The following is a 20,370-nucleotide window of genomic DNA, read 5'->3' as shown; positions in this document are numbered from 1 at the left end:
TCTAGAAATTGCGTGTATTTTGTTATTGGATTCTCGGTCCCGGTACTCGGTCTTTAAGAGCTAAAGAAAAAGAGTATTCAGTGAAGATTCCTTTGATATCGGCACTCAAACAAGTTACAGATTCTGCCACGCCCTCAAAAAATGACGAATATCTGTGGTATCCACAATTAAAAATGGGAAATTTGTACCAGATTGAATCAGTTTGGATCATTATTATCTCCAGAATGCTGGACTCCTGCTCTTATGGTTGCATTCTCGGTCTGAAGTCTCCAGGTCCATAAATGATGTGTATTTTGTCTTTGCATTCTCGGTCTGGAGTCTCCAGGTCCACAAATGATGTGTATTTTGTCTTTGCATCCTCGGTCTCGAGCCTCCGCTGCTTGTTGCCGATACTGGGTATCCCTGTAGTCGTAATGCCAGCTAAAAGCCTTTGCTACGTGTTTAATTTTATTTTATGATGCGACATCAAGATAATTTGTTGCTGTTGTTGTTGTGGCTGTTGCCTGGCCCAAATGCTAAACACGGCAGCCGATTTCAGTCATGAAAGAGGGGGACTACCAGAGGTGGAGCGACAGGAGCAGCAGAGTCCAAGTCACTGTTTGTTTTTGTCGTCTGTCTGCCGTCCCGCCGTCCCGCTGTCACTGTCAGGAAGGAGAGAGCTCCACAGAGAAGCGGAGTGGACAGTGACAGACGCAGTGCCAGAGCAGGAGCAGGAGCTGGGACTGGGAATGGAGCTGGAGCTGGCAAAGGGGATAAATATATGTGTGTGTGTGTGTGTGTGTGTGTGGGAGGGGTGGGGAATGAACGCCAGGCAATTAGAAAACCAGTCCAGCGAGAGCGACGACAGCCGAGCGCTTCTCATTATTGATGGGGTTCCCAAGAAGACCGGGAATATTGGCTAAGACACTGAGGACACAACAGGGCTTCAAAAGAGTGAATTGCGTGGAGTCTCCTGAACCAGGTGGAGGCCCTAGTTGTGGCAGAGTATCCAGTCCTCGCCCTTTCCATTCCCATTCCCATTCCATTGGACTTCTTTGCGATGCTTGCGTGATGCGTTGTCGGGGCCGTCTTTGGCAGGAGGAGTGGCCGAGAAGCAGAAGCAGCTGGTCAACTATTTGGTATGCCAGAGTTGTCGCCAATGTTGGTTGTTCGTTGCCCGCCTGCCCGCCTGCCCGCCTGCCCGCCTGTGTGTGTGTGTGTGCTTTAGTTGTTGCCGGAAGTGCAATTGCTTCATTACGGCACGTACTTTGTCAAAAGGCGTTTGGCGTTGAGTCATTTTATTTGATTTCTGGCGGGGATCCAGAGCTCTTCCAACTTGTGAATGAACGAGTGAGTGAATGAATGAATGAAAATTATCTGTGGTTCACGCCATGTGTGGGCTGTACTCAAGAATGGAAACCACATGCTAATCTTTGTTTGGTTTCTTTCTGTTTTTTTTTTGTTTTGCAGGGGCAAATTCGCCGCCGTTCGCCGTGCCATTCACAAGAACACGGGCTCCCATTTCGCGGCAAAGTTCCTGAAGCGACGCCGACGCGCACAGAGCAGCGACAAGGAGATCAAACACGAGATCGCCGTCCTAATACTCTGCGAGGGCGAGGACAACATTGTCAATCTGAATGCGGTGCACGAGACCCGTTCGGACACAGCCCTGCTGCTGGAACTGTAAGTGAACCCGCCCCCCCTTGTGGTCCCTTCCCCCAATTGAATGCATCCTTCTCTTGTTGCAGGGCCACTGGTGGCGAGCTACAGACCATACTGGACAACGAGGAGTGCCTGACAGAGGCCCAGGCCCGCCACTGCATGCGAGAGGTGCTGAAGGCTCTCAAGTTTCTCCACGACCGATCCATTGCCCACCTGGACCTCAAGCCACAGAACATTTTGCTCGCCGGCGAGCGTATAGAAGGTGAGTTCCAGTCCCAGTCCGAGTACCAGTCCTAACCGCTTTGCTCTCCCCCGTAGATGGCCTCAAGCTCTGTGACTTTGGGATCTCGCGCGTTGTGTGCGAGGGCATCAATGTCCGCGAGATGGCCGGCACACCCGACTACGTGGCCCCCGAGGTGCTCCAGTACGAGCCGCTCTCCCTGCTGACGGACATCTGGTCCGTGGGCGTTCTCACCTATGTCTTGCTCTCCGGCTTCTCGCCCTTTGGCGGGGACACCAAGCAGGAGACCTTCCTCAATATCTCGCAGTGTGCGCTCACCTTTCCGGACAACCTATTCGGCGGCGTCTCGCCAGTGGCCATCGATTTCATACGCCGCGCATTGCGAATTAAGCCAAAGTGAGTGCAAAACGTGGCATGGAGTAGCCTCTGGGGGAAGTTTCAATGTTTTATTGTTTGTTTTTGTTTCTTCAGCGATCGCATGAGTGCCGCCGGGTGCCTGGAACATGTCTGGCTGAAGGATGAGAGCTCGATGGATAGACAAATGTATCTGCAGGCTCAGAGCGATGCCGAAGAGGAGGAGGAGGAGGAGGAGGAGGAAGACGACCTTGAGGATGAGGAAGTTGAGCAGCCAGTGGCCGAGGAGAAGGCAGAGGAGCAGGAACAGCATCAGCATCAGCAGTCACAGGAACAACAAAAGCAACAGAAGCCCAGCAGTGGCAGCAACAAACCCACGCACAATGGCCACCATCGGGCCCACAGCAATGGGAGCAGTAGCAGCATCTCAAAGATACCCATTGCCACCGGGAAGCTCCTGGGAAGCCCCATAAGCAGCACCAGCACCAGCAACAGCACAGAGACAACGACAGCCATACACACGCTGACCAGCAATGGACACGGACAGAGCAACACGGTCTGCCTGTCCGCCAAGCCCACTCAGATCGTGACACCCACACGTCGAGCCTCCGACTCGGACAAGGAGAACACATACACGGCGACATTTGTGAAGAAGCCCCCGGTGCAGGCCACCATCCAGCTGGGTAGCAACGGCCTCGACGAGTCCGCCACAGTGGTGGCCACCCTGACACTCTTTCCCGATGCGCCCACCACACCGAAGGTGATCCGCAAGACACCCACGGGAGAGTCGCATGGATCGGCCACCTCGGTGAAGGCTCTGGTCAAGAAGTTTCAGCTGGAGGAGACGCTAGTCTGCCCCGGACACAGCAGCACCAGCAGCCACAACGGCCACAGTCCCGTCAACGGGTGCGGCGGCAGTAGCGGGAGCAGCAACGGCAACGGCAACAATATGCGACGCAGTGCAGGAGGAAACAGCAGCAACATCAGCTACTCGGCAGCAGCCGCGACAGCAGCTCGAATGAACAGCATTCGCCGCGCCTCCGACCCGCTGATGGCCGTCTATAAGAAGCAGCCACAGAACAGCAGCGCCAACAGCAATAGTTCCAACAGCAACAGCAACAATCCCAGCCCCGGCAGCAGTCCCAGCTCGGGCAGCACGGCCACCCTGCTCCTGAACAGCCATCGCCTGGCGTCCGCGTCCGCGTCCGGGCCAGCCAGCACGGTCGCCAGCACCGCTGTAGCCTCAAGCAGCAGCACCAAAGCTACTGCCACTGCCCACCATCTGCACCACCACCACATGCACCACCACCACCATCACCATCACCACGTGGTGATCGCCGCAAAGAACGCCGCTGCCGTGGCCGCCACCAACAACCTGAGCCTGGACCAGGGTATCATCTGTTAGCTAAGGGCCAGCCGTGCGAGCCGCAATGCCAAAAGTTTCTTTCATCGCCTCCTCTGCTGCATGTAACAGAGCCCGACCCGGCCCGGATCCCCCCAGTTGTCACCCAGTCCCAGAGGGCAGCGAAGCAGCAGCTCTCCTAGCCGCTGGTCTACTAGGAAAGAGTGCCACCGCCAGCCCACTGGGCGATCGCATTGGATAGCCAATGGTGATGGCAATGGCAATGGCAATGGTTTTGGGATCAGGTGCTGCAGCGGAAGATGGCGATGGGTAGGGAGCAGGAGCCGGAGATGGAAATGGAGATGGAGATGGAGAGAGGAACAGCTGGATCATCAGGAGGATGCATTGATTTGATTTGAGTTCGTCTTAGTAAATGTTTATTGCCTTAGCGTCTAAGGAGAGGAAAGGAAAGCCCCCTCCCCAGCCCCCCTTCTAAGTTAGTACTAGTATACCCGACCCCCCCCCTCACCATCTACATGCACACACACACACACACACACACAGAGACAGGAAGGAGAAAGTGGAAAATGGGAATCCAGGATGGAGGATGATGGATGATGGATGTAGCTAAATCTAAACGAGTTTTATATAGTCTAAATCGAGTTGGCAGCTCTGCGGCCGCATTGGCAAAACAAAACAAAACAAAAGAATGAATTAAGAAACGAAAGAGATCTACGGTAGTGCAGAAAAGAATATAGAGAGAACGAGAGAAAGGGGAGACGTTTTAGTGGAGTAAGAAAAACGATTTCAACGGAATTTTGGTAGACATATCATTCATGTTTGTTACACATATACATAGATGCGTGTCCGGTGAAACGAGAAGGAACACGGAACGGAACGGAATGGAAATCCATTGTTTCAACGAACATTAACGCAAATGTCAATTAGGGCGTTCCGGCATAGCATAAATTATACAATTATACGTTATATGCGTTATATATATATATATATATATATACATACAAGAAGAATACATAAACCTATATATAACATAATATACTATGTACCAAAAAGATAGATTCATTTTTAATGCTATAACAAAAACAAAAACAAAAACAAAACGAAACGAAATTTGTTGCAAATATCACACGTATTAACGTATCAGCCAATCAAGCAATCAATCAATCATATAGACGTGTTGTTCGATTAAAGGAAATTTTAGAGAATGTTAAAAGCCAAGCAAAATTGTTAATTGTGTGTCTGTGTGTGTTCGTTCGTTCGTTCGTTCAAATCGTTAAAGTCGTTTGATAAATGTTGCTAAAATACATACATATAATACATAATACATATTGCATAGAAAGCCCCCATATATAACGTTAATATGTCTGCCCATCCGGAGAGAGAGAGAACATTTAATGCTTATATTATGTATGTATCTAGGTCTAGCTCTATTCCTATTCCTATCTCTAGCCCCCGCTTCCCACTCGTTTCGTTTCCCCCCCCATACCCACACCCACACCCACATCCACATCCACATTCACACCCATTTCCACTGTTTTCCTTATGTTGAGTCGGTTTTTGTATATATTTCCCAGCAATCAGAATCAGAATTTGCTGTGTACCTTACATGTAATTCTTCTATTTTTTTTTTTTTTAATAGTATCTTAGAGCTTCATACGAGTTGTATTTATTAGGCAAAACGTTTTGTGTGGTCGACGGATGAGGATGAGGACAAGGATGGTCAGTTAATTGTTAAAGAGAAATGCTTAATTTATCGTCACTGATTACCCTACCCTCTTTTATACTTAATAATTGTGTGTACTTCTCTTAATTATTACTATTAAATATATACGTTCTTTTTTTTTTAAACTTAAACCCCTGTTTTTGTGTTTACTGTACATGTACGCGAGTAGTGGCGAACAGGCGCGAAAGCAGCCCCCACACATGCATACAGATTTAAGTGAGTCCAAGCGGATGAAACGATGCGAAAATTGTGTTTTAATTTCTAGTAATTTCAAATGATTTTTTTGTATCTGCGGTGAGGAGAACACGAAACAAAGATGCAAATTCTATTATACATGTATTCTATTACATAGTAATTATTTTATAGATAACTAATTTAAAGTATATTCAATAAAAACCATATAAAAATTCAACTCTTTCTGCCTTTGCATTCAAACACAGCTTCTTAAGAGACTTACACATCAGCTCTCAGCATTTTCACAGAGCAGGACATCTGCCATTAGGGAGATGATTGCTCAAGAAGTGCTTCCGTTCCAGTAAATTCACTTCACGTAATATTTATAACCGGTATTCGAATAATATGGGCGTATATTTTTGAAGATATATCGTGATTTTGGAAGGCCTACTATGCGATTACTGTTCAGTCGGAATCATATCCCACAGCTTCCCAAAGAAATATTTGTATACACCAGATTACAATCGATGCAGTCCTCTAGGTCTTCCTCTTCGAACCATTTGTAGTTTGTAATCTCCATTACTCCGTAGGCTGTAACAAACGTAGGTCTTTAGGCTCCACGTCAGGCCTGTAAGGCGCACTACCCATTGATTCGATGATTTATATCTGAGGGCTGATGCGTCGTAATAAAGTAGGTCCATGGTTCCGTAAGGTTTTCCAAAAATCGAGCCCCCTACATAAAAACAAGCGAAAATTTAGTTCGTGGCAAAGCCCTGGCTAAGGGTCCTCTGATCTGTGTATAGTGGCAAACAGTAGGCCAGCCGTCGAACAAAAGCAGCTGTCACGAGCAGCTACGGGACTTTAACGTGAAATCATTCAGTCTACTCCCTGAGATCGTCAGGAACACATCTAAATATTTCAAAATTCTAAATTCTAAATTCCAAATTCCAAATATTAAAATTTTTCAAATTTTCGTCAGTTACTTTCAAGTTAATTTCGAAGCAATAGTGGACAAGTGTTAGGGGGGTCTTACACAATACGACCGCCTAGTGATGGTACCGTCCCACATCCTCCGCTTTTAGGATGTGGGAATGTGGATGGCATCACATGTCAGGTAGGAAGAATCAATAAAATCATAACAAAAATATCTCGTCAATAATTTACAGGCGTTTTACGACGATCTTTTTCAACGCATAATGAGAACTTCTGTTACACACTTAACATACACGGATAACATAAATTTCAACACCTGTATCGGTGAGTGCCTAGATAGCTGTAATACCAGGTGTAGATTATTAGCTTATGTTATTCTTACAGGAAATGTTTGATACAACCCACGCATTGAGGATTTGGGGGCCTGAGGATCGCAATACTTTTCCCTGATAGTCGTGCAGGTAAGAGTCAAATATGTTTGCTTCATTAATAGATTATTGATTCTGTTTTCCTCTTACAGATATATCTTGATACTATTATTGGGCCAAATGGTACCGTACTGTAACTGTTCTGTTTTTTATTAAATAATATTAAAAATGGTGCGTACAACATGTTGCTGAATGTTATTCATGGGTTTGGGTGGGGCTGGTAAGGTTGAACTGGAAGAAGGCTGCGGAGCGCAGATGTCTGAGATCCGAATGGTCCGTCATCGGAAATTCGAATTGAATGTGGCGTATATTAAATTCGTTTATAAGTAAGAGCCCAAAAGAATCGTTTCCGGCCCCATAAATTATATATATTCTAGATCAGCATCAATAGCCGAGTCTATATAGACAAGTCCTTGTGTCAGAGATCTTTAACTGCTAGTTTTTAGAGACTACGGGCTAGAGCAAATTTTGAAAAACTCTTGAATGTTCTGCTGTCTTTTGTCGCGAATGATGGTGTTATCCGGCACCGATGTGTGTGCCTCCAGGATTTCCCTCAGTATTGTTCTCTGGCAGGAATCCATTAGGTTGATGGATCTATCTCCCAGCCCACTGCCACTAAGTATGCCATGGATGGCAAAAGGCCAGCTTCGATATAATCGATAGATGAAATCCGAAACAACGCCCATGACAATTTAATCAAAATATGTCAGCCTAATAGTTTAGGCTTATCGTCGAACCCATCGGGCCAGTTAGTTACAGATAATTTCACTGATGCATCTTCCGCATCCTTCTAGTCCTTGGTCCAGACGTGGGGTACGGTTTCGTACTGTTTCAAGCGTTCGTTGTACTGTCCAAAGAAGAAGGCCTCCGTCTGATACAGCTTGAAGAGATAATAGAAACCCTCGTGGACGTACTTGTTGTTCCAGGTCCAAATGCAATGATTCGGGAAGAACATGACAATGCGGTGTCTCCCGCGCTCATCAAAATCGCAGGACTGATGTATTGTATTAAAGTCGTAGGGGGTATCTTGCTGAAAAATATCTCTCTTCTTACGAACGATGTGCTTCAAAACAGTTGTTGCTGGCTGACGCTGACGCTGGTGCTGACCTTGTGCACTTTTGCTTGATCCCAGCTTGGAGTTGATGGAGTTGCTAGAGTTGCTAGAGTTACTAGAGTTGCTGGAGTTGCTAGAGTTACTAGAGTTGCTAGAGTTGCTGGAGTTACTAGAGTTGCTGGAGTGGACCACCTCACCCATGGCCGTGGCCATTGGGACTGTCTGACCTTGGGTACTTTCAGTTTCGTTTGACTCCTGCATCCCACCAAGGTCGGGGGCCTTCTGGAACTCCTCTGTTGGTGTAAAAGTTTTTGCATTTCCGCTCGACTGTCAATATACCGAAAATGAATCGAGACGATATCAGGAGGTGAGGTTGAGGCACTTACTACGGCGAGGAGAGCGGCTAACAGGCAATTTATTTGCAACTTCATCATGTATCGAAAGCAGTCCAAGCATCTAAAAGCTACTTAATTGGTATTCCTGCCTAGCACGGAAAATTTTATTCGGTTTAAATACGCTGAGCAATCGTACAACAATAATCGTAATAATGATTTATTTTAAATACGGTTACAGACAAGTAAGTCAAAAGCATGCAGATATATGTTGTATACCCGGTAATCACAGGGTACTATGAAAGTTTTAAAGCTTACTGCTTTGATACTATTTGAGCTGGCTACTACGAAACTCTTTAAGCTGTCTTCAAAGTAGCTTCCAGAGCTGTCTGTTAAGTAACCATCAACGCTGGATGCTATATAACTACTAGTATCACATCTGGATTTTAAGTAGCTATCAAAGCTGTCTGCTATGGAGCTTTTAGAGCTTACTAACTCTTAAAGCTGTCTTCCTTGTCATGAAAGCTGGATTCTCTGTAACTTCTCTGCTATTAAACCATCTGCGCTGGATGCTTTTTAACTGATTATGCTGGAAGCGGCCCTCCTTATCTTTGCATTGTGTTCTTCAGCTGAGAGACGCCGGCTTTGTTTTTATTGCAACCCTACTGCCAGCGTTTTGCATAATTATCCCACTGTGCACGCAACTCTAGTGAAGGCCGAAAGGTTTTCGCCCCATTGTACTTCAGACCAAGAAACTCATAAAGTAGGCCTTGACTTCTGTCGAATTCCTGCCGTTTTCGAAGTACCGGAAAAACTTAGACAAAAATTCATTACGTTTTAGTTTGTCGTACGGATTGTTTCTTTTTTGTGAGAGCTCGTCGGAAAAAAACAATTTGTGAGAAAAGGGAAAAAAGTTCGTAGAACGCGAAAATGGTTTCCGCTACCGCCTCCGGTCAGTGCGTGGTCGTGAAGGAGGAGCTGCCGGCAGGCAACTACATCCTGGTTGCCGTTGAGATAGATACCACTGGACGTCGTCTGATTGATGAGGTATTCATTGATTGTTGGTCGTTGCTTCGGACATAACCCAATTTTTCTCCGCGTCTCTCCGCCTCGCGTCTGCCCTTTTTCCAGATTGTCCAGTTGGCTGGCTACACGTCAAAGGGCAACTTCCAGCAGTACATCATGCCGTATATGAATCTGAATCAAGCCGCTCGTCAGCGTCATCAAATTCGTGTGATTTCGATCGGTTTCTATCGCATGCTAAAGTCGATGCAGACCTACAAGGTACATACCCACACTCCCGATATGCGCTAATTCGAACTTATTTTTCGCAGATTATCAAGTCCAAGTCGGAGGTCGCTGCCCTCATGGACTTTCTCAACTGGCTTGAGACGCTGCTCGCCAAGCAGCCCAACAAAGAAGGCATCGTTATGCTCTACCACGATGATCGCAAATTCATACCCTACATGATTTTGGAGGCGCTCAAGAAGTACTCCCTGATTGATAGATTCAATCGGACGGTGAAGGCTTTTGCCAACACTTGTCCTATGGCCAAGACCTTCCTTGGCAAACATGGTATCAAGAACTGTGGCCTACGCAAGCTCTCGATGCTCTTGGCCAAGTCGAAGGATGGGAATTCCACCAAGGAGGATGAACACGAGAATGCCGAAGGAATCTCCAGCATCACCGATAACAGCGGCCCCAAGAATCAGAAGCAGGGCGCCTTTGAGGGGAGCGCCAATGTGCGGGCCAAGATGGTCTACGAAATGGCCCTTCAGTTGACTGAATCCGAGTCAACTGAGTCCCCCGAGTCGTTCGAGTCACCCGAATCGTCCGAGTCCTCGGAGGCAGAGGTTAAGTTGTTGAATGCCGTGAGACCATTCTCCCAACTTCTCAGCTCGATGGTCCTCGAGCTGAAAGACCAGAACCATAGCCTGGGCCGCCAAAACTCATTCCGTCCAGTCTTCTTGAACTATTTCCGCACCACTCTCAACTATCGTGTCCGTGCCGTAAAGTACCGCATTGCGCTGGCCGAACATGGCTTTACCCTGAAGTCTTTAAAGGCCATTTGGTCTGATAAGCGCAAGCCGGGCTTGGAGCTGGTTTTGACAGCGATTGATTCGCTGAAGACCGAGGAAACGGCCGAGCTGCTGGACCTTCTGGACAGCTACTACGACCCCAGCAAAACGACCATCAAGCCGAGATGCAAGCGCTCTGGCAATGGCACTCGTCGTCGCAATCGGGCCAAAGGTGCAGCATCGTCGAAAAATGGAGCCATCGGCGCTGGTGGCGACAACTCCGTGCCGGACTCCGCCACCAAGCCGGGCGGACGTCCTCGTCGCAAACGCAACAACATTCGGAACAACATTCTGGGACCCCAGAACACTGAGAAAGGCTCACCAAAGGCGGAAATGAAGACCTCGACCCCGAAGTCTACAAATCCGCCAAAGGCGTTTGCTGACATCTAAAGCTCCAATGCAAGCTACAATGCAAGTAAATAAGTTTCACTTCTTGTTTTTTTGCTTAACTTTTCGCTGGTACTGCTTTGCCATCCCAAGCCGGGATTACCTTCTCGGGCATATCGTAGATTGTTGGTTTGTTTCATTGCCTATGCTTGTATTATGCAGGATCTTTCAGTATAAGATGCCAATGCTTGCTTTTCTTTCAATATTCTGCTATATGGATTCTTAAGCAAATTTTAAAATTGCAGCCAACACAGAAACAGACACTGACACCCCATTAAATAGAAGACAAGGATGAAGAATGGAACTTAGGGCAAACCCAAGCACAGACTAGAAACCATGTCAAAATTTTAAATGTAATCAAAACACATGCACATCAAGACCAAGAAACCAATGTTGGTGCTGCTGTCGCAAGTGCTGATGCTGGCTGGCGAGAAATATCAACACACTGGAGCACTTAGCATGAAGATTTAATTGCCAAGATGGTGGACAAATCGATGCGTTTAGGCATAGTTTTCCAAAACATACGATACACAACTGTACACTCAAAGGGCGATTGGAAAAATATGATCCCAACAAACGCATCGATTTCAGATTGGCATTGGGCAGGCCGACACACTAAACACACTAACTAATCCCCAAGCAACCCTGGCCCAATGTGTCAAATTCCACCTTAATGCTCAAGTACACCTACAAAAAACAACACACTCTTCTGTAAACACACGAATACATACATATACCACCTGTAACATGTCAAAATATCTCAAGGTGTGCTTCATTGTTTGAAAGTTATGTATGAATAAATGATTAATTATAAAAAAAATAAATATATTTATCACGTGCAACGCAATCGATAAGCGATCGACTAATCGATATTATAATTACACCGAGGATTTATTGTCAAAATCATTGCACAAAGAGTCGTTATGCATAATTACGTAATAAAATACACAAACACAAATACATTTAAATGGAGATGATAGTGGTTTCTTCAAATGCGACCAAACAAAAATAAAAAAAAAAACAAGCAAACAGTATTCTAAACTTTTTCAATAAATCGATTGTTGAACAAATTGTATTATTATTACTGTATTAACCGGTGACTATCACTTGCGAAAAAGTAGAGATATATGTATGGAAAAGTTGCCCTTTTTTGGGTTTTTTTTGGAAAATTGTTTGTGCTGCTCATCTGGCCTGGAGACGCACACGAAAGCCCTCCTCACGCTTCAGTATGATATCCGCCTGGAGCTTGAAGTCCGACTCACTGAGGTCCGAGTAGACGCGATAGTTCCGCAATATAGTCGAGAGTAGAATTTTGAGCTTGAGCATGGCATACTTGCGCCCTTAATGGGGAAATCGAAATGAGAGAGAAGATTAGTTCGGGTTGTGGCAGGAAAGTCCATACAAAGGCTGGGATGTCTATCGATAATTATCGATCGATTTTTGATTTTTGAGCAGCGTCCCAGCATATCAGCAGTACTTACCCACACAGCTGCGTGGTCCCGCGGAGAAGGGGACAAAGGCATAGTAATGTCGGTTGGCCTGACGCTCGGACAGAAAGTTGTCCGGATCGAAGACATTGGGATTGGTGTAGACCTTGGGATTGCGATGCAACAGAACAGTGGCCACCGTCACCGTGGCTCCGCGCGGTATAACGTAGTCGCCAGAGTTCAACTTCAGATCCTCCTGCAACTCGCGGGCGATCAGCGGCACTGGGGGGTACATGCGCAGCGTTTCCATCAGGCAGCGCTCCAGGTATTTCATTTCTAGCGTGTCCTGGAACGTGGCCGGGCGCTGGGAGTCCCCGAAGATGCCGTCCAGCTCGGCAATCACGCGGTCCTGGATTTCCTGGTGTATGCCCATCAGTGAGAGGAAGAAGGACGAGCCGGCTGCGGTGGTGTCATGGCCCTCGAACATAATCGTATCCACCTGCTCCTTGATCTCCGTGTCCGTGATGAGGGCTCCGTTCTGGGCGCTCTCCAGCATCAGGTCGAGGAAGGCCAGTCGCTTCTTCTCCCCAATGTCGTTGTCCTCCACGTCTAGGTCGTCCTTGAGGCCCGCGGACTGGCCGTAGGAGAGCCCAGCGACAGGTGTGCCCTCGACAGCAGCCTTCCCCCCGCCTGCTGAGCCCATCTCCGCCTGTTCCTGCTTCTGTTCCTGTTTCTGTTCCTGTCCGCGCTCTCTCTCTAGGGCGGCCGCCTTGAGCTCGCACTGGGCCAGAGATCCTCGAGTGCCCTGCTCGAAGTGAAGGCCGAAAGGTTTTCGACCCATTGTACTTAATACCAAGAAACTCATAAAGTAGGCCTTGACTTCTGTCAAACTCCTGCCGTTTTCGAAGTACCGGAAAAACTTAGACAAAAATTCATTACGTTTTAGTTTGTCGTACGGATTGTTTCTTTTTTGTGAGAGCTCGTCGGAAAAAAACAATTTGTGAGAAAAGGGAAAAAAGTTCGTAGAACGCGAAAATGGTTTCCGCCATTTCTGAAGATAGTGTTTCCGCTTCCGCCTCCGGTCAGTGCGTGGTCGTGAAGGAGGAGCTGCCGGCAGGCAACTACATCCTGGTTGCCGTTGAGATAGATACCACTGGACGTCGTCTGATTGATGAGGTATTCATTGATTGTTGGTCGTTGCTTCGGACATAACCCAATTTTTCTCCGCGTCTCTCCGCCTCGCGTCTGCCCTTTTTCCAGATTGTCCAGTTGGCTGGCTACACGTCAAAGGGCAACTTCCAGCAGTACATCATGCCGTATATGAATCTGAATCAAGCCGCTCGTCAGCGTCATCAAATTCGTGTGATTTCGATCGGTTTCTATCGCATGCTAAAGTCGATGCAGACCTACAAGGTACATACCCACACTCCCGATATGCGCTAATTCGAACTTATTTTTCGCAGATTATCAAGTCCAAGTCGGAGGTCGCTGCCCTCATGGACTTTCTCAACTGGCTTGAGACGCTGCTCGCCAAGCAGCCCAACAAAGAAGGCATCGTTATGCTCTACCACGATGATCGCAAATTCATACCCTACATGATTTTGGAGGCGCTCAAGAAGTACTCCCTGATTGATAGATTCAATCGGACGGTGAAGGCTTTTGCCAACACTTGTCCTATGGCCAAGACCTTCCTTGGCAAACATGGTATCAAGAACTGTGGCCTACGCAAGCTCTCGATGCTCTTGGCCAAGTCGAAGGATGGGAATTCCACCAAGGAGGATGAACACGAGAATGCCGAAGGAAACTCCAGCATCACCGATAACAGCGGCCCCAAGAATCAGAAGCAGGGCGCCTTTGAGGGGAGCGCCAATGTGCGGGCCAAGATGGTCTACGAAATGGCCCTTCAGTTGACTGAATCCGAGTCAACTGAGTCCCCCGAGTCGTTCGAGTCACCCGAATCGTCCGAGTCCTCGGAGGCAGAGGTTAAGTTGTTGAATGCCGTGAGACCATTCTCCCAACTTCTCAGCTCGATGGTCCTCGAGCTGAAAGACCAGAACCATAGCCTGGGCCGCCAAAACTCATTCCGTCCAGTCTTCTTGAACTATTTCCGCACCACTCTCAACTATCGTGTCCGTGCCGTAAAGTACCGCATTGCGCTGGCCGAACATGGCTTTACCCTGAAGTCTTTAAAGGCCATTTGGTCTGATAAGCGCAAGCCGGGCTTGGAGCTGGTTTTGACAGCGATTGATTCGCTGAAGACCGAGGAAACGGCCGAGCTGCTGGACCTTCTGGACAGCTACTACGACCCCAGCAAAACGACCATCAAGCCGAGATGCAAGCGCTCTGGCAATGGCACTCGTCGTCGCAATCGGGCCAAAGGTGCAGCATCGTCGAAAAATGGAGCCATCGGCGCTGGTGGCGACAACTCCGTGCCGGACTCCGCCACCAAGCCGGGCGGACGTCCTCGTCGCAAACGCAACAACATTCGGAACAACATTCTGGGACCCCAGAACACTGAGAAAGGCTCACCAAAGGCGGAAATGAAGACCTCGACCCCGAAGTCTACAAATCCGCCAAAGGCGTTTGCTGACATCTAAAGCTCCAATGCAAGCTACAATGCAAGTAAATAAGTTTCACTTCTTGTTTTTTTGCTTAACTTTTCGCTGGTACTGCTTTGCCATCCCAAGCCGGGATTACCTTCTCGGGCATATCGTAGATTGTTGGTTTGTTTCATTGCCTATGCTTGTATTATGCAGGATCTTTCAGTATAAGATGCCAATGCTTGCTTTTCTTTCAATATTCTGCTATATGGATTCTTAAGCAAATTTTAAAATTGCAGCCAACACAGAAACAGACACTGACACCCCATTAAATAGAAGACAAGGATGAAGAATGGAACTTAGGGCAAACCCAAGCACAGACTAGAAACCATGTCAAAATTTTAAATGTAATCAAAACACATGCACATCAAGACCAAGAAACCAATGTTGGTGCTGCTGTCGCAAGTGCTGATGCTGGCTGGCGAGAAATATCAACACACTGGAGCACTTAGCATGAAGATTTAATTGCCAAGATGGTGGACAAATCGATGCGTTTAGGCATAGTTTTCCAAAACATACGATACACAACTGTACACTCAAAGGGCGATTGGAAAAATATGATCCCAACAAACGCATCGATTTCAGATTGGCATTGGGCAGGCCGACACACTAAACACACTAACTAATCCCCAAGCAACCCTGGCCCAATGTGTCAAATTCCACCTTAATGCTCAAGTACACCTACAAAAAACAACACACTCTTCTGTAAACACACGAATACATACATATACCACCTGTAACATGTCAAAATATCTCAAGGTGTGCTTCATTGTTTGAAAGTTATGTATGAATAAATGATTAATTATAAAAAAAATAAATATATTTATCACGTGCAACGCAATCGATAAGCGATCGACTAATCGATATTATAATTACACCGAGGATTTATTGTCAAAATCATTGCACAAAGAGTCGTTATGCATAATTACGTAATAAAATACACAAACACAAATACATTTAAATGGAGATGATAGTGGTTTCTTCAAATGCGACCAAACAAAAATAAAAAAAAAAACAAGCAAACAGTATTCTAAACTTTTTCAATAAATCGATTGTTGAACAAATTGTATTATTATTACTGTATTAACCGGTGACTATCACTTGCGAAAAAGTAGAGATATATGTATGGAAAAGTTGCCCTTTTTTGGGTTTTTTTTGGAAAATTGTTTGTGCTGCTCATCTGGCCTGGAGACGCACACGAAAGCCCTCCTCACGCTTCAGTATGATATCCGCCTGGAGCTTGAAGTCCGACTCACTGAGGTCCGAGTAGACGCGATAGTTCCGCAATATAGTCGAGAGTAGAATTTTGAGCTTGAGCATGGCATACTTGCGCCCTTAATGGGGAAATCGAAATGAGAGAGAAGATTAGTTCGGGTTGTGGCAGGAAAGTCCATACAAAGGCTGGGATGTCTATCGATAATTATCGATCGATTTTTGATTTTTGAGCAGCGTCCCAGCATATCAGCAGTACTTACCCACACAGCTGCGTGGTCCCGCGGAGAAGGGGACAAAGGCATAGTAATGTCGGTTGGCCTGACGCTCGGACAGAAAGTTGTCCGGATCGAAGACATTGGGATTGGTGTAGACCTTGGGATTGCGATGCAACAGAACAGTGGCCACCGTCACCGTGGCTCCGCGCGGTATAACGTAGTCGCCAGAGTTCAACTTCAGATCCTCCTGCAACTCGCGGGCGATCAGCGGCACTGGGGGGTACATGCGCAGCGTTTCCATCAGGCAGCGCTCCAGGTATTTCATTTCTAGCGTGTCCTGGAACGTGGCCGGGCGCTGGGAGTCCCCGAAGATGCCGTCCAGCTCGGCAATCACGCGGTCCTGGATTTCCTGGTGTATGCCCATCAGTGAGAGGAAGAAGGACGAGCCGGCTGCGGTGGTGTCATGGCCCTCGAACATAATCGTATCCACCTGCTCCTTGATCTCCGTGTCCGTGATGAGGGCTCCGTTCTGGGCGCTCTCCAGCATCAGGTCGAGGAAGGCCAGTCGCTTCTTCTCCCCAATGTCGTTGTCCTCCACGTCTAGGTCGTCCTTGAGGCCCGCGGACTGGCCGTAGGAGAGCCCAGCGACAGGTGTGCCCTCGACAGCAGCCTTCCCCCCGCCTGCTGAGCCCATCTCCGCCTGTTCCTGCTTCTGTTCCTGTTTCTGTTCCTGTCCGCGCTCTCTCTCTAGGGCGGCCGCCTTGAGCTCGCACTGGGCCAGAGATCCTCGAGTGCCCTGCTCGAAGGCCGCCTTCTTGCTGCGAATGACCTTGGTGGTAAGGCCATGTATAATACTGAGCAGACGCCCCTGTTCCTTGTAGTAGCGCGTCAGGGTGAAGACGAACTCGTTGCGCAGAAAGATGCTCCGGTGCCGGGCATGGAGTATATCGCACATCCGCATCACGGCCATCGCGTACTCGAATCCGGACTTGTCCTGTGTCTTCTTCGACACGCCCATGGCTGTCTCTGGAACGGGCCCAAACGGAATCGGAATTAGAATCAAATATCTGAATCAGGGTATCATTGAGCGTCTCCCACAAAGCCGCGCAGTTTCAATCCCTGTCCATGTACGGGGGAAGTGGAATGCACTCGACTGACCCAAGCGCCAATTGAACTTAACAATCACACAACAGGCGGCTGGCTGAGCCCCCACTTCTGTCCCGGCTTTCTAATTGTAAATACAATGCATAAATAGATCTATAACTGGGGGCGCAGGCACATGCTCCATCCGAGTGTAGAGTAGAATTCCGCATGGAATTTGATTCTATTCGAACACTCCCACATTATCATTGATACTGTCGATCCACTATTTAACATATGTCGGAGGAAGAGCCTTGGGTCCATATATTTACTATAAATGGAAATGCCTTTTGATCCACTGCACTACAAGTACATTGTTTATTGTACTGATAGGTAAAACTAATTTCGAACTAATTTCGCCAAGGGAAGTACTGATTATGCAATGACATTTGGCTTTGGCTTTTCCTTCCCCATTTTTCTTCATAGCGCACAAATTTTCCCAGTTTTTCATTCAAATTATTTGTTCTGCTGTTGTTCAAGTCTTAATTGCTAATTGCCCGTTTGCGTCAGACCCCCATCAGCAGCAGCGGCAACAGGAACATCAACCTCGCCTCAGCCTCAGCCTCAGCCTCAACAGGCATATCGCAGACGGGCCGCAGTTGCATTCAAATTTTCCTGATTAAGCCGCTTAATGGCAATGCGACGTGCCTTTAATTGCTCGGCCCGTCCCAGCTCAGTAGAGGAGGAGCCCTCTCTCTCAAATCTCGGCTAGGGTTTTGGCTGCATTTCAATTGATGGGGCGAAGGTAGTGCTGCGTCTGCGTCTGCGACTGCCACTGGATTATGCAATGGCCTAGAAATCAATCCGAAATCGGTTGCAGTTTTCAGCTAATAAAGCGACAATGTCATTAACATTTGGCCGTGTATCTGCATACAGTAGCGGGCAGCAGGCCAACTGTCCCACTCTGGGTGGCAGTTTCACTTTTTTCCCAACCATGAAACGTGTCTGGCGTTAAGTCTATTGCCTGGCGATACTTTAATGATTTTCCTATAGATAGATAAATGGATGGATAGCTGCTAGGGACTGCAGGCATCTGATTGGCTCTATCGTATGGTCGGCCAAGGATGTATCAGACCCAGTCCACTCCCCATATAAATGCTTTGAGAAAATTTAAGCGAAATCCAAAATTGAATCTTGCAATAGGCTAGGACGAAGATCATAACCATTAATGTGCTCCCCACTATTCGTACACCGAAAAAGTGCTCGATTTAGATACAATAAAAGTCCGTCTACAGGGAATGAATTGGGGGAGAAATACGATAGTTTTGGAAGGTCCTGGGACCCAGGAGTTTCAGCAGTTTGGTCCAGGGCTGGAATTGGTACAATTTGGTTACGGTTTGAGTTGGATTAGGGGAGGGATCATATGTATACACCTGTCTAGTCAAATATATATATACATATATATCTTTTGTGTCCATTGTACGGAATGACAAAAGCGGTAAATGGACAACAAAAAGACATTTTTGATTTGGATTTGTGCGAGCTGTAGGAGTACAATATATAGGGAAATGGGTCTGCGCTCAATTGTGGCATATAGTACCATGTATATATCGTATGTACCTATATGTGAATGTGACATGGACACACGCATACGCATACGCATACGCATACATTGTAGAATGAGGCTGGGAATTAAATGTGTTTGAAGCGGAATTGGTTGTGTCTGAAACCGAATCGAGTGTGCGAGTGCGAGTGCGAGTGCGTGTGAGTTGACTGTACTTTTGTGTAATCACATGTCAGTGCTGGTGTGTATTTAACTTACCCAATAGAATCTCCACAGTCGCCTCACTCATGTAATCATGACAATCAAATGTGCGTCCATCCTCCGCACGCAGCTTCCGCACCACATTGCGAGAGTTCTCGTTGAACAGCTCGATGAAACTCTTCAAGACATTCAAATGGAATGTGGGTGCAATTAGTTTGCGATGCGAGCGCCATTTTTGACCTGTCAAATATGCAGTTGTATTTAGAGAGAGTGTTGGAAAAGTGTTGGGAGTTGGAAGAGTGTCACAATGTTGGGAAAGAGATGGATATACGTTCTAGCAGCCCCCCAGTCGCGTTGATTTTATTTATAGACGCAAATTACTGAGGCACTGTTCTGCCAACTGACAGGCTTACAAATCGTTTAATTAATTTATGATTAGCTTAAGCCCCACAAGTGGCACCACCCCCCATTCCATCCCAAGCCCCACCTCACCTGTGCTGATCAGCAGCCCATCTCCAAGCCAGGGCTTGAAGAACTTGTACTCGGAGGCCTTGTCAATGTACACATGACTGCTGAGCAGTAGCTCCACGTCGCGGGGGTCGTAGATGAAGACCACCAGCTTGGGACCGATCCACATTTTGGCAATATGTTCAAAGGGGGCGCTCTTCCGGATCACTGTTTTGAAAACAGCTGCAATCAAAGGCAATCAAACGGTGCAAAATCCCACTTAATCACGTTATCCGATCGATCAACACCTACATGAAGCGGGTCCAATCACGTCGAACAGGTGTCCCACGATGGGCAGGCCACGCGGGCCCGGCAGTCGTCCGGCCAGCCTGTAGAGATGGGCCCGGGACAGACGCCAGTATATGTACCACAGGACCAGGGTGGGCAGCAGCAGGAAATAGAAGACGCTGCTCGGGGAGCCCATGGCGGCGTCTTTCTTTAGCACTTCCATAGTTTTGGCGAGGATTCAGATCAGTTTATCTCACTAGTGCAAAAAAAAAGAACCAAACAAAACAAAACACCACGAGGCGGAGTCTGGAAGCCTTAGAAGATTTCCATGCGCGATTAGGTTGATGGCGGGGCACTCTATGTCCGATCGGATATTGGATTACCGGTAACCGGATGTTTGTCGCTGCTCGTCCAGCGTACAACTGACCGATGCGCCCCCAAATGGCGGAGACTGCCCCTCCACAAAAAAAAAAAAATGTAAGACAAAAATTATACAAAAATCAACCCACACAATGACATGACATGTATTAGACAGTAGGGGTAGCAAAAATGTATAAATCACAAATGATGAACCGACGTCGCACACTTCTGGGGCCCTCCTCGCTGGGGGACTAGCGACCCCCGA

General features: G+C 47.3%; 4 protein-coding genes and 1 long non-coding RNA gene across 7 annotated transcripts; 4 read left to right on the top strand and 1 right to left on the bottom strand.

Moving 5' to 3' along the window:
• The first annotated feature begins 1,379 nt into the window (after positions 1-1,379).
• Positions 1,380-5,718, top strand: LOC6598433 (death-associated protein kinase related). Its single transcript, XM_026990408.1, has 4 exons — positions 1,380-1,662; positions 1,728-1,903; positions 1,960-2,278; positions 2,354-5,718. Exons 1-4 carry the CDS (start codon positions 1,403-1,405, stop codon positions 3,639-3,641), a joined length of 2,043 nt encoding a protein of 680 aa, XP_026846209.1. The 5' UTR covers positions 1,380-1,402; the 3' UTR covers positions 3,642-5,718.
• Positions 5,719-6,456: 738 nt separating this feature from the next.
• On the top strand, positions 6,457-7,040 carry LOC113566156. The gene is made up of 4 exons (XR_003408960.1): positions 6,457-6,610; positions 6,663-6,753; positions 6,814-6,890; positions 6,950-7,040. It is a non-coding gene; the product is annotated as an uncharacterized LOC113566156 (long non-coding RNA).
• A 2,092-nt stretch (positions 7,041-9,132) lies between these two features.
• LOC6598435 (maternal protein exuperantia-2) lies at positions 9,133-11,499 on the top strand. Of its 2 annotated transcripts, none has more exons than XM_026990328.1 (4): positions 9,133-9,290; positions 9,375-9,527; positions 9,578-10,732; positions 10,954-11,499. In XM_026990328.1, the coding sequence occupies exons 1-3, from the start codon at positions 9,174-9,176 to the stop codon at positions 10,709-10,711; spliced, it is 1,404 nt and encodes a 467-aa protein (XP_026846129.1). In that variant the 5' UTR covers positions 9,133-9,173; the 3' UTR covers positions 10,712-10,732; positions 10,954-11,499. The 2 variants fall into 2 exon arrangements, with proteins under 2 accessions (XP_026846129.1, XP_026846128.1); XM_026990327.1 differs by having other exon boundaries at positions 9,578-10,736.
• A 33-nt stretch (positions 11,500-11,532) lies between these two features.
• LOC6598584 (cytochrome P450 4g15) lies at positions 11,533-20,325 on the bottom strand. Its single transcript, XM_002023581.2, has 7 exons — positions 19,770-20,325; positions 19,503-19,700; positions 19,068-19,250; positions 16,211-17,191; positions 15,913-16,069; positions 12,190-13,028; positions 11,533-12,048 (listed from the first exon to the last, which is right to left on the bottom strand). Exons 1-7 carry the CDS (start codon positions 19,966-19,968, stop codon positions 11,891-11,893), a joined length of 2,715 nt encoding a protein of 904 aa, XP_002023617.2. The 5' UTR covers positions 19,969-20,325; the 3' UTR covers positions 11,533-11,890.
• Positions 13,134-15,520, top strand: LOC6598437 (maternal protein exuperantia-2). Of its 2 annotated transcripts, none has more exons than XM_026990325.1 (4): positions 13,134-13,311; positions 13,396-13,548; positions 13,599-14,757; positions 14,975-15,520. In XM_026990325.1, the coding sequence occupies exons 1-3, from the start codon at positions 13,171-13,173 to the stop codon at positions 14,730-14,732; spliced, it is 1,428 nt and encodes a 475-aa protein (XP_026846126.1). In that variant the 5' UTR covers positions 13,134-13,170; the 3' UTR covers positions 14,733-14,757; positions 14,975-15,520. The 2 variants fall into 2 exon arrangements, with proteins under 2 accessions (XP_026846126.1, XP_002023615.2); XM_002023579.2 differs by having other exon boundaries at positions 13,171-13,311; positions 13,599-14,753.
• Positions 20,326-20,370: the final 45 nt, after the last annotated feature.

This window comes from Drosophila persimilis, unplaced genomic scaffold, assembly GCF_003286085.1.
Source record: "Drosophila persimilis strain 14011-0111.01,24,50 unplaced genomic scaffold, DperRS2 tig00000579-arrow-pilon, whole genome shotgun sequence".
Taxonomy (NCBI): domain Eukaryota; kingdom Metazoa; phylum Arthropoda; class Insecta; order Diptera; family Drosophilidae; genus Drosophila; species Drosophila persimilis.
The sequence above is the reverse complement of the archived record's forward strand: the minus strand, read 5'-3'. Positions and strand labels throughout refer to the sequence as shown.